The sequence below is a fragment of the Xiphophorus couchianus genome, chromosome 13 (genome assembly GCF_001444195.1).
Source record: "Xiphophorus couchianus chromosome 13, X_couchianus-1.0, whole genome shotgun sequence".
In the NCBI taxonomy this organism is placed as follows: Eukaryota; Metazoa; Chordata; class Actinopteri; order Cyprinodontiformes; family Poeciliidae; genus Xiphophorus; species Xiphophorus couchianus.
The window spans coordinates 12063503-12090312 of NC_040240.1; the positions used below are offsets into that span (position 1 = coordinate 12063503).

Genomic DNA, 26810 nt, shown 5'->3' on the forward strand with positions numbered 1-26810 from the left:
CAGCCACTCCTGTGATGTCTGTCGCACATTGAACCCTTTCCAGACGGGTTCTTCTCTGGGTTCATGTGTCTCTGATACAAACAATTTCCTTAGAAAATTTTGAAGTGGAGACAAGTTCATCTGAATGTCAACTCCTTCTTGAAAACACCATATTCTTTTGTCAGGATTTGGAGTATATGAAATATTTAATTCAACTTAAGTAAGGAGACAAGTACATCAAAATAAATCTTGAACCTAAAAGGCCAAGAAAGTGGACAAAGGGAGAGGGATTGATGAAAACATATTGTAAGATTGTGTGTCTGAATGGCAATGTTAGAAATTGACAAAGAATGCATGAAAACCACAAGTATTTATACTGGGAAAGTGATTAGTTGATGGTGAACAGGTGTGCTGATTAACTAATAATTAACAGATGTGAGGGAAGCAGAAAAATGGAGGAACTGAGGGAAACTGATGGGAGGAAAAGAAAACCTGAAAAATACCACTTGATCTAAGGTGGAAAAATCTTTCTGATTCTTTTTAAGATGTTCAAAAGCATTTCTTGGCATGTCATTGTATGAGGTATGAATTAGTGAAGCCAGTTACTCCTCTGTGACGTTATTGTGAAAGCAGATAAATCCTTTAAGAATGCAGAGCAACACATGTTGCCTGCAAATGTTGCTTCATTTTGTATTAGAAAGAAACTACCAAAAAAATAGAATTTAAAGGCAGCAATACAGCATGGAGGTAGAAATGTTAAGTTATTAACTCAGCTCTTCTTTTCCTAATAGAAAACCCATGAAGAATATTTCTACCAAGGTGGTTTCAAGACAATGGTCACGATAAAACTTGAAACAATTAATTGTTTAATATCCTCAAACCCTGAAAGGTTTAGTCTTGTCAAAAGGAAAAGGAACAATTGTTTTGATGCAGGTCTGAAATGACTCCACTGATAGGTTGATATGCAGTCTATGAACCTGTCGAGGGACTAGAGGTGAAAATTAAAATTTTTAGCTACAACTTGGTTACCATGCATCTTTCCTTTGACATGGTCAATGAAATCGTGAACATTGTCTCTGTATGAAATAAAAAAGGACTAAAGGCGTCCTTAATTTGCATTTGATTTGGGATTCCCCGGGGCAGTTCACAATGACCGTGTTGAGTTTCATGATAGTTTCTGAAACTGCCACTAAGCTGTTTCGACTGAATAGTTGTCCATTAATGAGGAACCAGCTAGTTTTGATTTCTATTTTAATTTAGTTTTGGGTTATAAGTCATTGTTTTTCTTCCCCCACAACATATGTATTTATTCAGTTTTGCTGTGATTCAATGCTATCAGTCTCAGTGATCTGGCTTCACTTATATGAAAGTTACTGTAACTTAAAAGGTAATTGTTATGATATAAAAAAAACTAAAATGTTGTTTTCATATAAGGATTGTTTTTAAGGCTGTTGTAAGATGAACATTTACTCCAGTTTACAGAAAAGTCTCTAACAGGTGTTTCCTCCAGGACTGGTGTATTTAGCTCCATCCTTCCTCCTATCAATCATCTCCAGAGCCTGTTGCCATCACCTGCATGTGTCAGGCTATGTTGGGATGTTGATGGTAATGTGAAGTGCTAATTGTGTGATTCTTAAAGCTTGGTTCAAAGATACATTCCAGTTTGTTTGTAACTTGTTAAAACTTTCAAAAGGTCAAGATATTGTCTCTCGTATAATGGAAAGAGCCTCAGGCAATGTGAACACGTTTACTTGTAAAGAACTCAAAGTTTAACAATTTGAGCTCCATATGGCAACAATAGACTAACATAATCTTTAAAATTGGTTGACTAAATTGAAAATTATGGCAAAGTAATAAAACTCCACAGCTATCAGTTGGGGATGCACAAGAACAAAATCTAGTTTCTGAACGTTTGGTCAGTCTAACATCTATTTTCTTCTAATAGTAGGCACTAATTGTTAGTTACAATACATTAAAATTTATTTTTTCTTTCTCTTGTTTGAAAATTGATTCACCGCTCCTCCTCCGGCCCCCCTAAAGAATGCATATTGGACATTTTTGTGTAAAAATTATTTGTTAGAATATTCTACAGACGTTGGGTCAATTCAGATGACATAAAAGAATCCGAGTTGTCCTTCTCTCTGTCTTCCTCCTCTTTGATGTTATAAAACTTCACCTCTTATTTCCAGGCAAACTTCCATTCGGGCTTTAGCTGTTCTCTAAGATTTACTGCCAGGCGAGGTGAAGAATAACAATATTTCAAAAAGGCTCACTAAAGCCACAGACCGCAGAAAACGGATCATGCCTGTATAGGATGGAAAAATACTGAAATTTGTGCTGAATTTATTGAGTGCTAAAATTTCTGCCCATAGTTTGGGAACTGAAAAGCAACCAGCACAAGGCTTAAAGGGTGGAGTTTATATGTTCTCCCCAGATGGGTTTGGACTTTTTCCGCATATTAAAATGTCTTTTCTTGGTTCAACACCTTGCAGGAATGTATGCGCATGCTTTTTTGTTGCTTGGTCTCTTCACTTACTCACTTCTACAAGTGGGATAAATTGGGTTTGCTGGGTTATAATGTTACAGTTTAACTGTCCAGGAAGAAGTTATTTATCGTTGGCACAAAGAGTTATTATATTAATAGTAAATATAATGTAAGTAGTCTACACAACAAGAAAGCAGCTAAAACAGAGATGTGTGAAAAGATCATGTTAGGCTTTCAAAATAAAGCTCAGACATATTCTTCAAAATAAAAGCATTAATCTTTAGGTTTGCTCATTTCAAAACTAGCGGACTCAGACTCAGCAAGATAGACATGATTCTATTAGAGTCACCCATGATGTATGTGGGTGACTGCAATAGCTCCTCCAGACTAGAGGCAGCAGCAATTAGCAAACACCTGGTGGAATTGGGCATCAGCTGGGCTCATTATAGGAACTACTCCTCTGTGAAACCCCGGGGAAGACCCAAAGACACGCTGGAGGGACTTTGTTTCTCGGCTGACCTGGGAACGCCATGGGGTTCCCCTGGCGGAGCTGAACAAGTGTGATGTCGCTTGTTCACATCACACTTGTTCAGGGAAGTCTAGGCCTCCTTTCTTAGGTTGCTACCCCTGCGACCCGACCCCAGATGAGTGGAAGAGAGTGGATGGAGATAGCAATTTCAGTTTGAGTTGTTCAAAGCCGCTAGTGACATTACCTAAAGTTTTTGCCAATGGAGCTTCAAAGTGTAGTTCTGCTATTGATTTAATACAAAATGAAAATTGCATTGCATTCTTGTTTTTTTTTTTTCTTCAGTGTCACAATTAGGCAATACTTTTTGTTTGTCTACGGCATCTAATATTTTTAAAACATATTGAAGTTTGTGGGTTTAGCAAGACAAGACAAGGCACTGCATGTGGTGAAATGTCTTTCAGATATAAGTAAGCAAGCAGTTCCTATTTCCGTGGAAGTTAATGAAAGCTTCTCAGCAAATTTTAGTCTGCTTTCTGAAGAGTGAAGTAAACTTTTGCTTCCCAGAAAGCTTGTTCACACTGTTTAACCAGTGTTTTACCTGCATTTAAAAGGACTGGGTCAGCCTAATCTCCTTAGTATTCACCCTGAGGGGAAATGACATAACTCTAAACACAAAGCTGTAATCAGCACAAAACATTGAGTCACAACCCGGTAACTTGCCTAACACCCAAGCTTTGTCTCAACACTCTAGCACAAAATAGCAAGTCTCCTCTTCGGCTCGCTGAGTCGCAAATAGAAATTTTTTTGTCCTAATATGTGAAACGGTCTTGTCACGACTGCACTCACAGAGTGTACTGTACATCAAGTTTTATTGTGCCTTGAATCTCACAGTCTGTAACAGAAACACCAACTGAACAAGCGCAGCGACATCACAGATTTTACTGTAAGAGAAACACAGAAGCTGAGTTTCAGATGCAAGAGAACAAATCAATCAAAGACCCACCGGTTAAAAGCAAACCTCATTCAGAACAAAAAATTTAATTAGATGTGTGTCTGTTAAAGAAACACACACATACTCTAGCACCGTTAACATAGTCGGGCATGATGGATCATGCTGCCTCTCCATCATTACGTTGCGTTTCAATAAATAATGCATGTTTCCTGACACCTTAATTACCTCCGCCCACACCCTTACACACACAAAGATGCGCACACAAGCCTTAAGTCATCAGTAGCTTTATCATGTCAATATCCTCACTCATTGACTGCTGAGGGAAGGCATAGACAGCACCCACAGCACAGCTTTCAGGTAGCAACAGCAGCTGTCTGTCCCTGAGCTCACACACACCAACACACACACTGCAGTTCATGCTGTCACGCATCCACAGAGATTCTGTAGCCCTGACTCACAGCTGAGTGAAATGTACAGCAGTGGATGTGAATCCTGTATCCTGCAGGTCTGACTGGATCGTGTATGTTTGGTGCAATGAATCACCATTCAGCAGAATTCTGCAGGACAAATATCTCAATGGGAAAGTCTGACACTGAGCTGGAGATCTGTGAAAATAAATGTACCAAAACAGCTTCTTATATGGTGGCATGCAAAAGTGTTTGCATCTGTGTTGAACTTTGTAGGATTTTGTCAAGTTGCAACAACAAACATCATTGTTTCATAGGGATTTCTTTTGTGATAAACCAACAGAAAGTGGCGCATACCACTGAAGCAAAAAAAAAGGAAACAAAGTATTCAAAACTGAAAAAAATAAATGCATCGTGAAATGCAAATTATATTCATGTTTGGACTTTGACTGGGCCATTCCAACAGATGGATATGTAACCCCAGCTGTTTTGAAGCCAAGGTCTTGCTCAGGAGTGAGCTTATTGAGGCGTACAACCTCAATTTGCTACCCGTCTCAATATCAGTGTATCAGTGTTTGTGAATGAGATTGGGTCAGTGTTGCTCTAAAATGTTTAAAGTGATTAGGGCATGAAAATTCAAGTCTTTTGTGATAAAGAGGAAAGTAATTTTCTACTGTCTTTCTTTCTCAAAATCTTTCTGCTTGCTCCTTTTCCATTTTGGGGGGTTACTAGTGGGTTTCCTGCATCTGTGCAGCTCCTCCAGAGTTACATTTCGCTGCTCCCTGTCCAGTCTGTCATCTTATTCGATTTGTAGTTACACTGAAGTTTTTGTTGACATAACATGAAAGCATTTATGATGAGTTAACACTTTTGCAAATCTCTGTTGTAACTAATTAAGTTTACAAAGAAACAGGTAAAGAGTTTTAATTAAAAAGTATCATCTTGATGCACGAATCAACAAACTCTTTCGTGTGTGTATGTGGGATGGCCTTTGTATCATGCTTTGCTTAGAGTGCAAAGCTTAAGAAGGTTGTTTTTGGCACTGTCTGCATGGTAGATTTTCTTTTTGTGCAACTTCTCTTTGTACTTCTTTGAAGTAATCTCACCCGGGTGCCACAATTCTGAATAGTCTGCCTTTCTGGACTCTTTGTTAAGTGTAGACTGATGGATATATGAACCCTGAATGCAACTGAATACAATTCTTTCTAATCCCATAACATAACTGATGTTTCACATCACAGCAAATACATAAGAGAGGGATGTGGCCACAAAAACGTGTTTGGTTTTTATGCGCTCAGCATTAAGAATGTTTATCGATATGTAAAAACAGGAAGTACACCCATTGTAATTTGTTACAATCGGTGTACAAATTACACTGATTTTGATTAATTTCAATGTGATAGTCGATTTAAAACAACAACTTCCTGTTTTGGTCTCTGGCTTTGGGTTGATTTTTGAGACTAAGTTTTTATTTTTCATTCTGTCCTTTGGGAAATTGAGGCAAGTAACAATTTTTTTGCAACAATTTCTTGAGGATCAACTCATATGTAATGCAATAAAAATGTTTAAGCCCCCTCCAAAAAAAGTCAACTTTTTTCTTTTCTCAGATCATCAGATAAACATTATAAAAGTAAATACAAAATGATGAAATTATGATTTCAATTTAAGATAAAGTAGCTATCCAAACCAGCCAGTCTCTAAGCGGAAACATAACCGTTTCACTTGTGAAATAATGAATTAAATAAAATATGTTTGATGGCCTGATGCTTTTAAATGTGGCGGAAACAACACAAACAGAAGAAAGTAAAGAAAGTAGAGATTTATAGCACTGAAAATATTTTTGTAATTATTTATTATGGATGAACAGTCATTGAAAAGGCTCAAATTTTATGTATAGCTTACATTTAATGTCATATCATTTCCAAAGATTTGATGTTGAACCCTGTTACTATGGATTTCAAACTATATCACTTTAAACAGTCTGTCCTGTGTTTCTCAGTGGTACACTGATGACCTGTCCTCTCGCCCAATGACAGCTGGAGATGACCACCACCTCCCCCTCTCCACCTGCAAGATTAACCGGTTATAGATAATTAATACATTTATTGATTGGTGCTCCAAACCCTGTTTGGGCCTGTCAAATTATGAAAATATTAGAAACAACCTGGTGGAAATGTATTAAAACTGAGAATTTTCCGTTGAAATGCTGAATTAGGAAAATAAAATAACTACCAGTACCGTTACGTCAAACTTCAAATATTTGAATATATCCTTAACATTGAATGTATTTTATGTTCTATGATTCCGTCCAAATAGTTTCCTTGTAATTACCATCACGGTTCTCCAGGGATACGGTCCCACGACTTCATTCCTTTGAAATATCTCGCTGCATGTTTCAATAACATCATGTGTACTCCTTTATGATGACACCCGGCTGTTGAAACTCAAACACAAACTTCAATACTGTTAACCCCCATTTTCAACATCCTTCAAAACTGATGAAATGCCCAGAAACGCGGGGCCTAATTTTCCACAGCCACGCCGTCTGCCGTTAATGGAGCACTGCTCGGCTTTCATCTCTCTCCCCGTGAGTTGTCGTGCAATCACATCATTAAAGGCCCCGCATTAGGTAATTTGTGGAGTGACAGCTTGTCGCTGCTTTCAGAACAGCTAGTGCGTTTGTGTACACACAAACATTTCTCTCTTTTCCTTTTTTTTTTGCCTTTTCTTCTTGTTGAACGCTTCCGCTCTGTCTGTCTCTCTCTCTCTCTCTCTCTCTCTCTCTCTCTCTCTCTCTCTCTCTCTCTCTCTCTCTCGCTCTCCCACAGGCCTTGCCCTGGCTCATACAGTGTGTTCAAATGCATGGGAAATAATTGGCCATCCCTTTCATCACAGGATTATGAGAATAAATCTCCTTTTGGAGGAGAGCAGCGCCAACAGTCATTGAAATCCTGTTACATGGGATATTATCCTGCAACTAATTGCTTTTTTTTCCTAAAGCTAAGCTCCTCTCCCATTCGTGTTAACACACTTTGATGAATTCATAACTGGTTCACTTCATGTGGAAGGAGTTCGAGGGAAGATGGGATTTGTGGAGAAAATGACCAACAAATAGTGTTTATTTATTATTTTATTTTATTACTACGTCTTTTGGCAGAGGGTATCTACTCGCTCATAAATATAATTAAGTGCAGAAACCTTTGAAGCAGGCTGCCCTGTTGGACAGCAGCTGTACATCATCTTTAATCAAGCAGCATCAATGAGATTAATGCTGGATGACAGTTTCATGTGCAATGCTCCCAAGAAAGGTTTCTAAAGAAATGTTTTCAACGTAAAAAAGTGAAATAAATCAAAGTAAAGGGCACTTAAGGGGAAGAGTAATAGAGAGAAGATTGAGAACAAAACAAACACACAATAATAATATTAATAGTTATTTTTAGCCATGTCTTCTGGCCTGTCCATCAGCTGGGCCAGTTCTTTGGTTCACTCTAATAAAAGTCTGAAAAAGATTGCTATAATCCTTAAAATCTTGCAAATCAAAAATATTTACAGAACCTTTATTGATCCATGGAGGCTCTTCCAGCAGCAGCACTCGTGATTAATAACTACATTTACTTTTATTACAGTTTTGGCTACTTTTCAGTGTCATTGTCATGTGAATTTTAATATAAAACTGCTTTCTAAAAGGTGTTTTTGAAAGGTTTAGAGAAAAATGTTGGTAAATTACTAATATGCCTTGAAATGATTTTGCAGTGATACTGCTGGCATGAGAGCTGGTATTACTTTCTTACAGCAATGTGTGTATTTTTATATTTAAAATTAAATTTTTCTAAACGTCTTTGTCTCTATCTAGAACAACGATTTGAAAAGCAGGTTGGTTTGCAAGGCTTCATGAAAATCTGACCTCAGAAAACTTATGCAAAAGAATTGCTTTGCTTAAATGAGTGACTTTATGCTAACAAATAACACTCTGAGGTCTGGCTGCTGACTCTGCTCGATGTAAGATGAAAGGTTTCGCGTTCTCACTCCTAAATTTTAGAATTTCTATGTTCCCATAATGCCAAGATTCCAATTGTTTCTTAACTCTGGAGTAAAAAATGTTTCGAACAAATGGACCAATTTACTTTCACAGATATCACTCACCTTTCCTGCTCAGAAGATCTGTAAGGGAAGTAAAAATACTTCCTCTATCCTATTCTGTGTAGTTACAAAGCCTGCACGTTCATTCAACAAATGCCTGTTAGAAAAGTGTTTTGTCCTGACAAGGCATTTCTTTTTGAATATCGAATGAACAAATGTTTGTACTATGAAGCTACAACAGATGATGGCTGACAAAATAATCATTTTAGGCCATGAATTATACGCTATTATCAGGAAATCAAAGCACAGAGACTTTGATTTCTGTAAGACTGAAAGTCTTACAGTCTCTGTTTGAACTGAACATGTGATAAGGACTGAAAATGGAAATCTAAGTTGTTGAGCTTACCACAAAAATGGGGTATCATTGTAGAATGAAAACTTGCTTTTTAAAAGCATTATTATTTTTGGATTATGTTCTTAATATTAAAAAGTCACAGAATACTACATTAGCATTCTCTAAATTATGGCAACACAGGGAACTTACACATCCTGGCTCCTAAACCAAAAATCCCATGTTTCTTGGAGCTAATCTGAAGTCAAACCTGTAGTAATCCATCAGGGCAACTAAACAAAATTCACCGTGTTTCAAGAACTTTCTTCCCCACATCCCAACCATGAAAATAATTGTATAATTTCCCCACTTTCCTCAGACATTAAAACCGCAGTCGGTTCCGGTTTCCTTTTCAGCATGTTATTAATTCCACTGTGACATCATGGAGTCCTCTCATCCATGCAGCTGCTTGTGCAACGGCGGCGATTGGTCAAAAACTGTACAAGCGGGGAGTGACGTCTGCACATGGTGGAAACAGCATTTCCAAACAGACATGCATGCACAATCGTTATCCACTTCCTATCAGCAACAGGAAACCCCTTGAGTCATCATGGAGCGGCGCTCTGAGAGTAAAGCAAACAATTTCAATGAAATCATGTGGTGACTGGTGAATGACAGAGAGGAATTAAGAAATCACGTTCCTGGGAGGTGGAGGGAAGTGAGCTGAGTTTTTCGAGCGAAATTCTGCTGATGAGAAACAAATTTCCAATTAAGTGGATTTCACAAAAAGGAAAACAGCACTTACGAGTTTGATGGATCAAAATGATTTATGGATTTTCTCGAATGATCAATTGATCTAAATTTGTCTTAATGGTTCGTTGTGTATCTGACCTAAGCTGGAGTTTGTGTTTTATGTTTTTGTAACCAGTTTAGTGTAAAAAAAAAAATTATAATAAAATAAAAACAGGATTGTCATCAGGAGTAATTGTTAAGCAAATCCTACAAATCCAAAGGAGGTTTTATAGAAATCAAAGGTAGATGTTGAACATGTTGAAACTTTTTAAACATTTTAAACCTCTTTTTTGGTTAGCCTATTTATTTGTTCAGCACTGTCTTTGTTTTTGCAGCATTTGGACGTCAGTAATCATCTTCAAGTGGATGTGTTTTCCACTTTGGTCATATTCTCAGATTATTTAGATGGGACAACATTTTCTTTTCAATTACTTTGTCCCTGGAGGGAAAGCAAGGCTTAACTTGTAATAGAATTTCAATCTGAAGTACGTTCATCCTTTGTCTTCCATTTATCCGGGGTCAGATCCCAGAGGTAAGCGGCCTAAAAGAGGAGCTCAGACGTCCTGCACCCTGGAGACGTTCTTACGTTCTCTAGCTCATTCCAGAAGGTTCTGGGGTCATGGAGCAGGATGAGGCGTATTTCTGTTTTCAAAGCAAAGCTCTGCTGACAGGCTCTCTTAAGGCAAGGGTGTCCAAGCTACGGCCAGATGCAGAACAATACAGAGTTTCTTTTCTCGTTAGTTTTGGAGCAAAAAGTGCTTCTTGGTTTTCCCAAGAAATCTCTCAGTAATTGTGGTGGTACGTCGTTGTTTGATGCTGTGTAAATGTTTTAAACAGACTGAGAGGTGATTACGGAGAGATGGAAGGAAGACGTAAAGATTTGTGGTTGGATGCCCTGCTGTTGAAGTCAAAGTGATTCACAGGGATATGCAGATACCTGATGTTTCAGCCAAAACATTGAACTGAACTTGAACTGATTTGTTATTTTTTTTATTCTCAAGTTATCCTTAAGATTTAAAAAATAATAATAATATTTTGTTTAACTTGAACTTTTGGTTCTTTGTTATGAGAAAAACGTCATATAAAATTAACCAAGGACAAAAGGAATATTTAAAACTGGTTTATATTAGCAGACCTAACACGAAACAAATACTGGAATATCAAAAGGTTGTTCTTAGCTAAAAGAACATTTGAGTCTTGTTGTCTTCGTGTGCTCATTTGAAGGGTATTGCATTTTTACTTAATGTTTTAACTAACTTTTTCTACACAGGTAATCTTATGAAGACGTCATAATTTTGCATTTTTTATGGTGTCCTTGAGCGTTGAGAAAGGTGCCTCCAAACAAAATGTTTATGTGTAACAATTACTTTAATTATTAAGAAATAAAATCACAAATAATGTAGTACAAAAGACTTTATATTACGTCAAGTACTGCAATATAAAAGTGAATAAAATACTATACTGTTAAAACTGAACGTGGTTGTAATAAACATTATTGTGTAAGTAATAAGTAGGAAATATTGAGTTGTATATTCTAGCTGGATTGAACTAAACTAAATTAACTTTATTGATAGTTTAGTTTCAGTCAGTTTTTGTTATATAATAAATAAATAAAGGCTGATGTTTAAGTGGTTTATTCCGATAGCTTAATGAACGAGTGGGAATACTTTATTCCTCCAAAGGGGAAAAACCTGAGAAGTTTGAACATATTTGGTTTTGATTTCAATCGTGAAGGGATGTCAGAATTGAAGTAAACAATTACAGGAACAAAGAGATAATAGAGGGCAGAGTCTTTCGTTTACTCAGTGTCTGGCCACAGAGTTAACAGGTCTGAGAGACAAACCCGGACATCCGTCTTTTATTCCAGCTCATGCTTTCCTCAAGTTCTAGATCTCCCCCAGAGTTTTCTTACAGTGGGATGTGTTTGAAAAAACTTCCCAAAAAAATGTGTCCAGGTGGCGACATGATTAGATGCAAAAAACACCTCAGTTGATTCCTGTTGATGTGAAGGCCGGTGGCATCTTCTCGGAGCTCGCCACAGAAGGCAGAGCTCCTTGATCTCATTTTGTTTCTGAAGGTGATTCCAGTCACAAGAAGGAGGAAGATCATTTCATTTCATTCACATACTGTTCATTCTCTTTTGCCTTCAAGTCCTCAATTTGTGTGTCCATCTTCTCCTCCTTCCAACCATGAACAAAATATCATGCTACTTCTCCCCTTAAAGAATTTTTACACCTGAGCAGGATTTACAGAGTTTGTATGATCTCTATTTTTCTAGCACTGTGTTCAGGTTATCTGTCCTTACCACCTGCAGTTCTTCAGATGCGATAGAAAGTTGAAGGAGAACCTAAGGAAATTTATCTCTTCTGAAATTTCAAAACTTTCCCATTTGTTCCAAGAATTTGTGTAAAAATACTTTCTCTCAGATTCTGTGTGTGAACATGAAAAAAAGTAGTTAAATAATCCTCCAACAAGGCTATTCAGAGAATGAAGGACAGGCTGCTACAGAAGGCATGAAAGAAAAGCAAGTCGTGCTGCTGTTGATCGTGATTTCCTGTTTTTTGGGGGGGTTTTTGCTTTTTTTTTTAAATAGCTGACTGAGTTAAAGCTGGAAAAGCATAAGGAGAAACAGCAAATTCAGAGCACCCACACTGCTGGACTTCTACAAAGAACTGGGAACTTACAAGGCGTTGAGGTTGACTTACATGTGAAGTGAACCATGCATGGAATTTCTAAAACTCCTAAACTTTCGCTTTTATTCCAAGAATTTGTTTAAAAATTGTTTCTCTCTGATTGTGTGTGTGTTGGTGTGGGCGTGCGCAGTGGTGTGTGTGTGTGGGGTGTGTGAGGGGGTGGTGGTGGGGGGGGGGGGGGGTGAACATGAAAAAAGAAGTTAAATGGCCCTCCAATAACCAAACAGTGACCAGTACAAAAGAGAAACATTCAGACATAAAAACTCATCATAAAAATTAAATAAATCACTTGAAGTACAGGAGGAATTTTCAACCTTTTCAAACCACATGAGATACAGGAACCGATTTGACGCTCCTGTCAGTAATACTTAAAGATAAACTGCATTTCAGCTAAACATTATTCCTTGAAACTGCTTCTTTGCAATTTCTTGAGATAAATGTTTCTTGTGAATGCACTTTCACCATTGTGTTTTTTTCTTTTTCTTCAGCTGCAGCTTCGCAGAAGACCTTTAAGGAAGTCTTTCTGCTGAGTATGTGCAAGCATGACAACTCCCCTGCGTGAGAATAAATGCTCTCAATCAATAGGGAACCATCTGGAGGTATATGTTCCAATAAACTTGGTTTTGGTGAGCTATAAAACCTGAGCAGAGCGCTCTGTAAAATTTGAACCAGATTTTGAAACCCGAGTGGGTTTTGAAATACAAAAACACATGTATGACCAAGAGGGCAATCAGGCTCATCTACAGTCTCACAGATGAAAGACATTGTGATGGACAAGTTGGGATAACTTGCCAAGGAAGGCAGCATGTCTTGGCCAGACTAAAGTCTGGAGCAATTCCACATGAAACAGTCTCCATCTCAGCTCCTGGTTTGATTGATTGCCCCTGAGGTCAATTGAGGTTGTAAAAACAGAGCGTATTCATCAAAGGTGGTTACTGTGGTCTGATGACTAACTCCACACGAGACCTCAGCATTTAAGTTCATGCCGTTTTCAGAGTGCAGAGGTCAGGATGTACAGTAGAACAGAATTGCATGCATGTGAGACCAACTTTTTATTTCAGAGGCAGACTGTACACCCAAGGGGGAAATAACTGTGTAGTTCAATATCCATTACACGTCTATATCTCACTCTCGTCTGCAACAGGGTGTCAGCTTGCCAAAAGCGCTGAAATAACTGGAGAGTCAGACATTTGGGAAAATCAAATTTTACCCTTATATTAAAAAAAAGCATAGCCTCTGGCTTTTTATATTAAGTGGCATCAAATAATTGACTTTCTAGAAGCCCCCTGCCCCTCAGCTGCATACACTATTAGGTTATTTTATATCTGTCTTGCGGAGGTTCAATGAGGAGGTCATTGCTTGGCAGAACATGACAACAAACATGTTTGATGTAGTTTTGCACACCAGGTATTTTGTCAAAGAGTAAGATTGGCAATTGCACTGCCTGAACCTTGCGGTGGTTGTTTGTTTTCCCTGTGTCTGTGGTTGATCCTTGGGTTTGAGTCAAACAAAGCTCTTAAACTGTGACTCATACAAAATCAGAAAATAAACAGGAAAAAAAAATCTAACTAAACAATAATTGTTTTGACCTAAACTTCGAGTATGGAGACTGCTTGTATTGTGCATTTCTTTGCCAGTGTAGTTTGCAGCCATTTTTAAGCGTCTGTCATTGAAAAGCCTCAGTTTTGTCATCCCTCTATCAATTGTCACACTCGGTTTATTGCTCCCCAGTTTCAGGGGGTTGGTGCCTACTACCTCCAAACAATCAGAGTGCAACCGGCTTGATACACCCTGGAGAGATTGTTAGGATCAACACATAAACACATTCTTACCTTCAGTGTTTCCAATTAACTCTGTATGCATGTTTATGGGTCATGCAATTCCTTGTTACTCCTCTACACTTCTGCCCCTTAGTTTCAAGGGTATGTATTACTTGGTTAGGTTTAACACAACATTTTGGATACGGTTCAAGTAGAAAATCCTTAGTTTTCCAAATCCCAAAGAAAGCACTTTATAGTGATCCACTGACCAAGCACTGACAAATAATTTGGAGATTCAGACATAGCTTGGTAACACTTTGGTTACATTTTGGCTTGAACCTTTCAAATCAATAAAGTGAAGTGGGAAGAAAACACCACACGAAAAACAAGGAGTACACTTTTAAGATGAAGGGAGTCCAATTTAAATGCAGCCTTAGTCACAAAACATTAAGTTGAGGTTGTAACATACTTCTGGTATGTTCTTATAGAGGTAGTTGCATATCTTTTAGAATATGTCTATCATCCTAAACTTTAATACAAGTATGCTCAAAACCAAATGCAGACAAATTCAGATTTTGCTCCAGCAGAAAGATTTCGACTCCCAGATTTTGTATCTACGGTTGAACTCTTGGTGTGGTCTTAAAGTAGCGCCCCCCCTTTTTTATTATTATTATTATTTCTGTCTTTTTACATTGAGAAAGATTACCCAGCAGTAACACTGATTCCCAGTGATGGCTGGCTGTCAGCCAAAGCAGACTTTTAACTATTTTCAAAGCAGATCAATTCCCAGCCTCTCTGTATGGCTGCCAGCAGCGAGGGACTCTTCTAATTATAACAAGGGAGAGCATGGTCTGAATACTGTTTTCTTTTGCAGCTTGCTGGTGTGGGGACTCAGCTACACTCCCACACAGGCACCGAATAGATAAATATAACACACACCTTCATGCACACACAATGGAAGGCTGCAACCTTCTGATTAGTAACATAATTTACATCATAGAGTCAAATGAAACCTAAACATCTTGGGAGAATCTTACAAGGTGACCTCAGTGCATCTCCTGTCAGGGGCAAAATAGACGATTCTGGGTTGATCGGAATGAGACAAGAAGTTTTATAGAATCTGTAATGAGTGTAGATTACTCCAGTTTATATTTGAGTAATCCATTTAAATTACTAATAAACAACCCAGTTTAGGTTTGATCAATCTAAGTATGTTACAATGACCAGGTGCAGTTCAAATTAAAGGGAGGTCTCTGAAATAGTTGCTCATTTAGCACTACAAAGCAGAAACCATTTGGAATTGTTTGCGGCTAACGACTAGCTGTCTGTTGTGCCTTCCCAAAGCAGTTGTGCTTAATTTGTCACTCTTTCTTAGCTCTACCAAGTAGCCAAAGTGCTTCTATACAGGTGATTTAAGAGTAGGAAATTGAGGAGGCATAGATTGGTAAAACATCTGTCTGCTGAATCTCAATTTCAGCTCCAATATTTAGATGTTAGGATCCAAATCTGGTGTAAAGCATTGAGCTATCCTGCATTGATCAACAGTTGAAGGTGATAGTGGGGGTATTGTGGTGTTGGATAAATTATCTTGGAAAACTTTGGATTTTTTAGTATTGTGTAAACCCCACATCCTACCAGAGCATTGTTGTATTGTATTCCAACGACCTCACCAGATCTCAAGCCGACAAAGCTCCTTTGGGACGTGGTGGAAGGGATGATTCATATCGTCAATGTGCAGCCGACAAATCTGCACAAACTGTGTGATGCTCTCTGGTCAATATGGATACCAATTGCTGTCAACAGGTTTTTCAATCTTGTTTAATCTATGCCAGAAAGAGTAAGAGTAAAGGTAAAAAGGGGGTCCAAAGTCGTTCCGGGAGCTACTGCACCTATTGTTAGGAAACAGACTTTACTTTATCACTAAACTTTGTGCTGTCTTAATATCTATATATTTGTTTACACCCTTACAAACTGTCATTGCATGGAGTCTTGGGAAAACCTTTCTTAATCACAGCCAACACAAAAAAGCCGATTCCTCCTGTGAACACCTGAACTCTGTGTCGCACTTAAACAAACTACAGTCACACAACCTTTCTTTGATGTCAGACAACAATGACTTTTTCAGCCTGAGAACCGACGACAATAACGACTGTTCAAGCTGTTGTTTAGGACTTTAAAAGAAAAGAAAAAAAATCCGGAAACCTGTTCCTGTGCCTGCTCTGCTGCATGACAAACACACTTGCTCACCAACACACACATACATCAATCAGCCTGGTGAGTCACCTTCAGGTTTTTTTGGTATCGTAGGACGACCACTGCACAAAGAAAGAATGAGAGACCTAAAAATAACAGCCATCATTCCTGTGGAATCTGCGGCTCATCCATGTTTGGCCAGCCTGCGGGAACAGGTTTCTGCGACCTTTCTGAGTCAAGCAGAACCCAGCTGCTGTGACCTGGTTAAGTGTGTGACCTCCTAGCGCGAGGAACTGGGCTGCAAAATGTAAAGAGAGACATTTCTGAAGTGGCAAGCTTCTGTTTGGAAGGAGGAGCTGTTAGAAAGTGCAGACACACACTCACACACACACCCCCACACACACACACCCAGAGAGGCCAGCTGGTGCGTTTCGGAGAACACTCAGCAAGCTTCTGCCACAGCAACCGTGCTTGTTCAACATCAAGCAGTGGAGGGAAAAAAAAGAGAACTCTTGCACAACACACACATGCAGTCACGCGTGTGTTCACACCCCGACAAAACACATCATTGTCCACGTTGCTAATCACTTCATATGCTGCCGTCTTCAGCAGTCTTCTTTACAGGAATGTTTTTGATCTGACTTTATATTCTGCTCTTCACCCTGCAATCTCCGGCTCTCACCCTCTGAAGCAATAGCCCATAGCTCACTTATTATATTTTCTCAAGAATGTTGCATCAGTTGAACACAGATTGCATATCATCTCTTCTCTCCTCAGTGGTATTTTGCAGTCATATTAACTTCAGATTGCTTACAGTTGGTGTTGTTTACCGAGCCACGGTGGCGCACTTTATATGTGAATGCTTATAGCCCAGCACTGCTGCAGTTTTATAGGGGTGAGTCATGTTCACAAAACAAACAGGCCCTGCATGGGAAAATACTGTATCACAGGATGCAGAGTTAAGCCCGAATCCACCGTGTGTTTAGTCCACACCTGAGACTCCGCAGGGGCTTGGAAGTTCAAAAATTAAACAAAGCACACCGGCAGCAGAAAACAAAATGCAAGGCAGACATCAACACTTTGAGTTCACACGTACGTTGTTATTTTTACAGTATGAATTGTGATTTCTACGAAGGACAGCAAGTCACAGTCCTTTGTTGAAGCTCCGCGGCTTTCTTTTCTTCTCAGTTCCTTCAAAACCAGTAAAGAATTTCAACAGGGACACTGCAGAGAGCTTTACGACAGCAGGAATGACCACTGACCTGTTGCCAGGGACTTTCTGTGTCATTACAAAAAGTAAATCACATCCTGTCCTCCTATGTGAGATGACATGGTGTGTTTAAAATTTTGTGGTTGCAGTTTTGTTGTGTGCTTTGTAAACCAGTATGGGTTTCCTTCTCATTGTGTGTTTCTTTTTTTTTTTATCATGTGGTTTGATTCCCGTTTGAAAGGTTCCCAGTATGTTATTGGTTTTATGTGAAGTTGCGTGTGTTTCTGAATTGTTGTGCTTGCAAAATGTGGTGTTCGGTTTGCCTTTCTATTTTCTCTGCAGGCACCCTCGGCGGTGGTTTGGGGTGTGTTGATGTGCTGCATCTGAACATGGCGCTCAAGCAGCAATGTGACTGACAGGATGGCCCTGCAGAGGATAGTGAGGGGAACTGGGAAGGATTATTATTATTATTATTATCCGCTCCCCACTGACTGCATAAGGCGAGAGATACAAAACATTGCGTGGTGAGCTAAAACCCGAAGCTGGTTGTGTTTGTGCCTAACACGAAAAAAAAAAGAAGAAAACAAGTACAACATGGCGATATAAGAGCAGAATATTACGAAACACCTGAGTCAGACAACAAGTTAGAGATGGTTAATTATTGTCTAGAGCCTGCTTAATGATGTAGGCATGATAAGGTTGACTGACACATGATCTCCTCATTCCTGGCAGCTGCTCCGGTTCTTGTTGTATCAGCGCAATCTCAGAAGTGAGCAGGAATGTGGAGACTCGCAGCGCCCTGTTAAAACTCCCTTTGCCTCATGCCCGCTTGGAGAGCCTTTCTTTTTCTTTCTTTTTTTTAAATACATAAGCTGGAAGGTGACAGTGGGCAGAATCATCACACAAGACGGGCTGAGCTGGAGTCTGTGCTGTTACTGGATTGCTCAACGCTTGTGTCACCAGGAGGCTGGACTGGTCGGGCGGAGTGTTTGAGCTCAGAGCTCGACATCAGTGGAGCGCACTCACTCTCAACCTCTGTGAGTGAGGCGGTCTCTTTCTCTCTCTGTCTCTCTCTTTGTCTGTCTGTCTTTTCCCTTCTTTCTCTGTCGGGGCTTTTGAGGATTGGATTTTTTTTCCCTCTCCCTCCTCACTGAAAGTAGCTCTGAAGCAGCACCCAGAGCAGGACGTTGGATTCACTGGTCTGAGAAGTCTCCGACGGGAAGAAATGGAGCGCACAGTTGGCATATTCTGCTAGGACGCATCTTGAACAAGTGGACTCCCTCTCTTTCTGAATCTAATTTTGTCCTAAATGGTGAATCGGCCCTTCAGGATGAACTTGCAGTGCAGCAGCCCGGTGGCTCCCTGCATCCGCAGAGTCGCCCACAAGCGCCTGGACTCGGACGACCAGCCGCCGGCTAAATGCGCGAGGCTGAGCGCCGATTCGGGGGACCCGCAGGGACTCCTCGGCACGTCCCCCAGCTCCCCGGTCAGCCCCGCAGCCAACCCGGTCCCCGCCACCCACCAGGGACCGTCCAGGATAGGAGCGTTCCTGCTGCTGCCCCTGGCGGACCGGGAGAGCCTCCACGGCGCGATGAACACCGACACCGGCGATGAGCTGCTGTGCAAGGTATGCGCAATCCAGGCCATTGTGCAATTTTTTTTTTTTCAATGAATGATGTTGCTCAATCGCCCGTCTGACATGTTATCCGTATTTAGCTTACTTTTTTTTTCAGCAAATGTCATTCTCACGCGAAATCTGTTGACACTTTGCGTAATAACAGCGGCGTTGCTTAATGGTTTAATTTTTTTTTGAAGGGCTTCTTGAGGCCATTTGATCAGCTGAAATAAATAACAAATAAACAGTCGCACGCCGACTTGCTTTGTGTTGTGGAAACGCACTCTCTGCCAGTCTTCAGCACCACAGCTCCATACTGTCTGTCAACTCGGCTTATTTGCATACACGTCATTGCAATCCGCCAGGCTGTGACAAACACACAGAAATGCAAACATGTATGGGAAAGATGGAAAGCGATGATAGGGATGTGCCCAGATAAGGAAATATTCCTGAACTGCTCCACTTTTGTGTGTGTGTGTTTTTCTCCCCCTTTTTCCACTGTGCATAGAGTACAGTGGATGCGTTTGGCTTTGTTGTTTAATAAAAGTTAATCGCTTCATGCTTGAGTGACTCATTCGCAGAGACGCATGTAAAAAGTTTTGCAAGGGAGGAAGGGGGAAGCAAAATGGGGACCACTAAAAATTCATGCTGTTGCAAATCAAAAAGTCATGACAGAATCTACAGTTTAATGTCATGGTTGCACTTAAAACCTATCTGCTGTTAAAAAAAAAAAAAAAAAAAAAAAAAAAAAAAAGAGAGAGAGAGAAGGACTAAGACATTTAAGTTTTTAATCAGACGTCTATGCAGAAATCAGCTGACTTGATGTGTTCAAACATATATTTTGTTGCTTTCATAGAATTTAGTGTCTTTGATCTTAAAATGCTATAACCCTCAGATATTTTTTAATACATGATCTTTTAATGAAGTGACTTATTCTGAAAGGGGGATCAGGAAGGAGAAAAATGAAAGTACATAGAAATAGAAATAAAGGAAATTGTTTCAACTCATAGCAAATGAGTTTCCTTTTGACTCTTCAATTCTAAGAAAAAAAATGAGTTAACTGTAATTTTAGCTAATGTATAAAGGTGTCCGGTGCCTCCATTAGCCCACAGCATGATGACACTACTGCTTTTTTGTCACCCTTTTGTGAAACTCAGTAGATATCCTGTTTGTTTGTTTTTTTAATTCACCACTATATTTGCATACCTCACACAATAACAATCCCACTCCCTCCACTTTTCTCTAACTTTCCACCCTGCATCTCTCTCCCTCTTCCTCATTCTCCGATCCCTCTGCCAGGTGTTCGATATGGGGGTGTACCAGGAGAAGATCAGAGCCTACGGCGTTCTGCCGCCTCACAGGAACGTGGCTGGCATCAGGGACATCATCCTGGGGGAGCGCAAGGCCTATGTCTTCCTGGACAAGGACTTTGGGGACATGCACACCCTTGTGAAGAGCTGCAGGCGACTGGACGAGGAGCAGGCCCGCAGACTGTTCCGGCAGGTGGTCCTGGCCGTGGCGCACTGCCACCAGGCGGGTATCGTGCTGGGCGACCTCAAGCTGCGCAAGTTTGTCTTTGCGAATGAAAAAAGGTGAGATCAACTGAACAGGAAGCTGTTTTAAGATCAACTATGTGGGGAGATTAACAGGGCAGTTCAGCTATTAGAAAGGAAGCTCTGTTAGCATGTTAAAGGCAGTTGATGTCCTAACTCCCTTAATACTCTCATGGTATCTCTATTTAGTGTAAATCCACTCTGATCAGCCCCTTGCTAGGGAAAGTTGCAGACGGCACTTAACTCAGAAACAATGTTTAACTTTTTTCTATGCTCATTGAAAGAGCCTGTCTATACACACTTTTCCCCGATTTCCAATAAGGAATATCACTTTCCTTGTCTAATTTCTCACCCAAATGAATTAGAACTGACAACTGGTAAACCTTTTCATATGGCTGACGATTACATTAAAGTGACAGGTCCAAATTTTTAAAGCAAACCAATAGCTGAGTTGGCTGTAATCTGCAACTTCACCAATAGATGGCTCTATATTGCTTTCCTCTTTCAAGAAAGTAAAAATGAATACGGTGCACTTACGCTGTGCAACGTTCCTCCTTTCCACACTGCAAATTTGCTCAAGCACATTTTTATTGTAATCTTCATATAACAGTGAGGTTATTTTGTTTGAATGGTATTAAACCTGAATGGCTGCAGTGTAGTGGCACATGCCAGTGAAAGCCCACAGCCAGCATGGCAGCAGCTGATACACACAGGCCGTGTGTTTCGGATCTGGATGTGGGAACAGATAGAGTAGGAGGTTCTGTACTTGTGGAGGCAGACTGCTCAGCTTCCCAGATTTTCGCCTTTTCTGTCTGTCTCCCATCCTCGCCTGCGACGTGTCCCTTTGTGTGCTCGCGTTCTGTTTGTTTTGCATGTGTATGTGCCTGTATGTGTGAATGTGGTGGGTGGCAGTTTTGGCAGAACCGCGAGACGAGGCTGCTGAATGAGACGATCGTACCCTTCTGCAGGCCGTTACATTCGAAAACATTTATTGCTCATTATTTATTAATAAATTACATCATAGCTGCGCTGCAGGAGAACCGATGGCTCCAATTGGGTTTCATTCACATGCACTTTCTTGCACGGAGGAGTAGTTCTGATGCTTTGAACCGGCTCCCACACACAAACACACACACACACACCCCACCCACACAGACACACATATGCTTTTACTTGTGGGTGCTATCTTCCGTTCAGGAAATCACTCAAAACATTTTCCAACTAAATTATTTGTTGCATCTTTTAACCCTCCTGTAGCCCTGTTTCTTAGAAGCATCAGCTTATTTCTCTCTTTCACCGACATTCCCAAACACACATTTCCATGACGAATTATCATCAGTAAGCGTCTTCAGTCATAACCTCAGGGTTAGCAGGGTTACAGTGGATGAATAAGAGCGGGGAACCACTGAGAGGAGTTGAAGCTGCTTGTGCCCCTCTAATAGCTATACCGCTGCAGAGTGATGAGTCACAGTGTATATGTGCAGAGGAGAAAAGGAGGGAGGGCTGCACAGCTCCTTTTCCTCAACCTTAGGTGTTTGTTCATACATGCTGAGGTTTGTACTAAATTACAAATAAAGCTGTGATGTGTTCTTGCACCGACGATTTTCTTACCAAACACCTCAAACATACACCTTAAGAAGTTTGGCACGGTTTTACCCACATTTCTGTGACATATAGTTTGAAAAAACCTACTTCTAAACATCCACAGACACACGTCAACATAAGTGTGATACGGATCTGTATGATCTCACTCTTTCCTCCGAACATTTCTGTAAAATTTACAATTCAACACCTCTGGAGCCCTGATACACAAGCTGTGATGCAATGCCCTGGCCGACAAAGCTGCTTTCCAGCCAGAGTCACGAAAAAATTCACAACAATCTGATGAATGCTGTCCTCATTGACACACACGCCACACACACACATGCAGATATGGAAAAACAGAGTGCAGATGGAGGAGTCAGCTTAGGGAAGGTGAATAGTGCTGAGAAGCATGCAGAGCTTGACTGCCGGGCCAATCCTCGTCTCCGTGCGTCACTGATGTGGCAACAGCCATTTGAGGGTAATTATGGCACGGCTGGCGCCGCCAGTGTGGGACCCAGGTGCAGATAGCCTGGGCTCGAGACGTAGCCGGAGAGAGGAGAGAAGATATGTTCTCTCAACAGAGGGGATGACTCACTCTCTCCACTCCTTTAACTCTCTCTATTCTGATTCTCTTTCTGCCTCCATCCCTCTTTCTCCTCCACCGACTTATCTCCTCCACTATCTGGCTGCTTAAATATCATTTGCTCTCCGCTTCGGCCCTTCTGGCTGTCACGCTGTCTGTGGTGATCTGTTTTTCTCCTCAGCTGCTCTTTTATTTCCGCTGAAGGGGTTGCCCAGATTTTGTGCTAAATACAAAATACTTTGTGCTTCTTTGTCATTTTTGCTTGACAAAAATCTATTCATGCCTTGTAAACATTGCCTAGTCATTGCTGGGATGATGACATTTTCTTTCCCCTGAAAATGGAAAGATGCTCACATTAAAAGCTGTGTGTGCAGTTAGCTTATTTTATTGATACACACGCTTTTCTTCGAACAATCTGTGCTTATGTGGGTCTAAGCATTTTCTAAAACTCAAACAAAAGTAGGAGTTTTGGCCCAGAACTGCTTTAACCGTGCCTTTGTTAGTGTAAGTATTGCCAACCTCATCAGCAGCTGTATGTGGAGTATCGGTATTAGTTATTGATTAGATTTTTGCAGACAATGTAGACACATTTTTTTAAATATCGGCTCACTATTCATTTCTAAGAGTATCCGTGCACTGAGATTTAAAAGTCTTGAAGTCTTTTCAGAGGCTGAAACAGAGTAGAAAATCTCAGGCCCCCAGTTGCTCTGCTCCAGGACAAAATGCATGTCCCATCATTTATATCTGCTCCAGGACTAAATGCATGTCCCATCATTTATATCTGCTCCAGGACTAAATGCATGTCCCATCATTTATATCTGCTCCAGGACTAAATGCATGTCCCATCATTTATATGCCTAAATATAGTTAGCAGAGTGTGAGTAAGGAAGGAGGAGAGTGCTGCAGTTTTATATTTATATGAGTGTTTATGTGGCCAGGCTAGTGCCAGGAAGTTACTGGAAATTTGCTTAGGCAGCTCTGTTTTTTAAACAAGAGTCACTCAGCTGGTCTTGGGTCAGAGTGAGGTCACTGGAGGATGGTATGCAAATATGTGTGCTGCCGGTATCTAGACTGTCTGTCCATCTGTTGCTGAGCAGATTAAGGGTAAACAGAAGATGTCATAACACATAATAACTGATGCTCCCTGCTCTTGTTGTAGGTTTAAACAGAATAGGTTCCGGGCGTCTAAATTCTAATGATTTCTCAAATTTGTTCTTACAGGACACACGTGAGACTAGAGAGCCTTGAGGACTGCCGCATCCTTGAGGATCCCAACAAAGACTCTATGTCAGACACCCACGGGTGCCCTGCCTACGTCAGCCCTGAGATCCTCAGCGGCTCAACACCGTACTCCGGCAGGATGGCTGACATGTGGAGCCTGGGGGTCATGCTGTACACCATGCTGGTTGGTCGCTATCCCTTCCATGACCCGGACCCGGCCACTCTGTTTTCCAAAATCCGCAGGGGCCAGTGCTGCTTGCCGGAAGGCTTGTCGCCAAAGGCCAAGTGTTTGCTCCAGAGCCTGCTGAGGAAAGAGCCTTCAGAGAGACTAACGGCAGCCGAGCTGCTTGCTCACCCGTGGTTCCACCTGCCGCTGTCGCCCCAGGATGTAGCGTCGGGTGAGCAGGAGGCAAGCTCGGCGGAACAGACAGTGCCATCCTTTGAAGTGGAGGAGAACGACGATCTGTTCTGTTGACAGACACGGTTAAGAGCCTGACTAAGAGATCAAAACAGATCTCGTCGTCGTCGTCGTTTTTGTACATTGGCACTTTTTAGAAACCTGTTTGTGTACTAGTATGTGTACATACAACCTCAAGCTTTCTACAGAAACTCACTGTACTGTATTCTGATGTCTTGTATGTGTTACTTTGCTAAGGGCATTGCTTACAATGGTCATTCATTGTGCAGTTGTGCATTTTAAAACAATAGTTGGTGCTAAAAGAAATCACAATGATTCAGAATTTGTCAGATGGTTTTTAAAAGAATATTCTCTGCAGGCCTCTTTGAGTGTATCACATGAATTTTAAACCGCTCTCTCTCTCTTTGCTTGCATTCATGCACCTTCACAAAGCATTAGATGAATCTTAACTGCGATGGCCAGGGCTGTTGTTCCTCTCACTCTCTGGCCAGGCTGCGGCTGACTCAATATTTGACTCGAGGACGGTTTGAGCTCAAGCCCGACGTCCTCGAGCAGACAGTGACACAAAGTAGGAAAGATGGTTAGCAAGGGACTCGTGTGTCACCCTCAGCGTGACACTACGGAGGTGTCTCACTGCCAATCTGCCCATGTCTGAGCGAGTGCAGATCGTTTACAAATCTCACACCATGTGCAGAAGGTTGAGAAAGGCAGGATGTTGCTGGTGTAAGACTTGTCACACTCAGTCAGCAAATAATAGTGACACCAGTTCTGACAGAAGTTCTTGTAAATAGCCGACACAGTGGAGGTTTTATCTCGTTTGTGGCCAGTGATATATGTATAAAAGAGTTGCACCGAGTGAGGAAATGTCTGATCGGACAGGGCAGTTGTTGCAGCCACAGCTGGGCATGGGCCAGTATGAAATTCTCATGCTAAAACACTGGTTTGAATTTTTGTGTATTTAGACAAAACCTCAATCAACTAATCTGATGATTAACATGATCTTAAAAAAAAAAAGAAAAGCACTATTATTGCTATTTGGAAATATAGGATGAATTCAGTTGAATTCAAAGTGCTTATTGTCTATGAAATTATCCATTTTGCTGCTGCCTAATTCACATTAGCTAGCTATTTGCTGTGCAGCTCTTAGCTGGCCCATTGTACTTTTGAAACAGCCTTACTTTGTAAGAGCAGCGGCTGCCTCTCTGTTAGGTCAAACAGCATGGCTTGCTGTTGTTTCAAGGCTAAAAATATTTCCAAGCAGCAAATTTTCTCTGTTTGTAAGAACGTGAAGCAGCCTTCTTTTGGTTAGCTGAGCCAAAAAGTGAGCAGAAGTAGGCGAGGGCTTGACTGCTCTGCTATATGCTATTATAACTGGAGAAAACTCTACCCACTCTGGTATTTTCTCTCAAGTGGATTTCAATCCATAGGAACTTAAGGATAGGTGATTTTCACTGTCTTTAAATCTTAACTTTTTGAAATCTTGGTACACCTGGATACCAAAACTGGCCAATGCCAGCGCTTCGGTTTTTAGGAATAAGTCTTGTCAACCATCACTAAGTTGTCATGGTAGTCAGGAACAGAAAGTGCCACGTTGCATTGAAAAATATAAATTTCTCTGTGAAGTGGTCGAACCTGTTCTTTCTAGTGTCTTTGGAACATCACGTCAGTGATCAAACAAAGCCGAGTAGTTGCGCCTGCATTTGCTGTGCTTCGTAAACCGAAGGAGACTGAGTTGGTCGCAGTCTGGCAATATACAATGTCTGTTGATGAGTCAGCGCTTAAACTTGTCAGTAGAAACTGACTCTGACCTTGACTAAAGGACTTTCTTCAGACCAGTTCACTTCTTTACTACTACTTTTTTTTTTGTCGTCAGGGACATGATGTACGAAACCTAAAAGAGACATTCAAATTATTTGGTTTGTGACAAAAGAATGGAGACTTCCAAGCCTACTTCATTCTGATACGATAGTCTTGACGATGGCACTGAATCTGGTACGTCTGAGGAGTGATTAACCTTTAATTTCCGGGTCATACAGTAGCTTATTCTAAAAAATATTCTCTTGTTTGCTGGAGACTGTAAGAGACTGGTGACAACTTGCATTGTTCCTCACAAGGAAGTAATTTAAGAGATTTATGATTTTGTTGCTTTATATATGTAGAATGAGTCACTCATATGACGTGTAAAGTAAACTGACACGAGTGCACAATCTCCATATTGCACTGTGAATCATGTAGTTGTGACACAACCTGAAGGCTTCGTCAGCCCCTAGCGGTTACATGTGAGAGTTATATTCAGTGTACAAAGTGTGTAAATATGTATATTTGAAGTATATGTTGAATAATTGAATAAAGATCACAGTTTTTCATATTCATGTGACTTGTTCTTCATTCCCTCTCCACCTTCACAGCTTAAGTATGTGCTTTTAAAGGTTTTCCTAGAAAAAATCTTTTTTGTTTGAACTCCTCATTGTCGCAAAGGCCAACA

At 40.6% G+C, this 26810-nt stretch overlaps 2 protein-coding genes across 2 annotated transcripts in view; both read left to right on the top strand.

Annotated features, from left to right (window-relative positions):
- Window positions 1-26810, top strand: part of aunip (aurora kinase A and ninein interacting protein) — a 954922-nt gene that overhangs the window by 669240 nt on the left and 258872 nt on the right. The window lies entirely within an intron of this gene.
- trib1 (tribbles pseudokinase 1) lies at window positions 18110-26693 on the top strand. Its single transcript, XM_028036569.1, has 3 exons — window positions 18110-18978; window positions 20266-20558; window positions 23908-26693. The coding sequence occupies exons 1-3, from the start codon at window positions 18661-18663 to the stop codon at window positions 24380-24382; spliced, it is 1086 nt and encodes a 361-aa protein (XP_027892370.1). The 5' UTR covers window positions 18110-18660; the 3' UTR covers window positions 24383-26693.

Coding starts and splice junctions, on each gene's coding strand:
- trib1 (XM_028036569.1), top strand. CDS start 18,661: ATGGTGAATCGGCCCTTCAGGATGAACTTGCAGTGCAGCAGCCCGGTG. Junction 18,979..20,265: donor GCGATGAGCTGCTGTGCAAG/GTATGCGCAATC, acceptor TCCCTCTGCCAG/GTGTTCGATATGGGGGTGTA. Junction 20,559..23,907: donor GTCTTTGCGAATGAAAAAAG/GTGAGATCAACT, acceptor TTGTTCTTACAG/GACACACGTGAGACTAGAGA.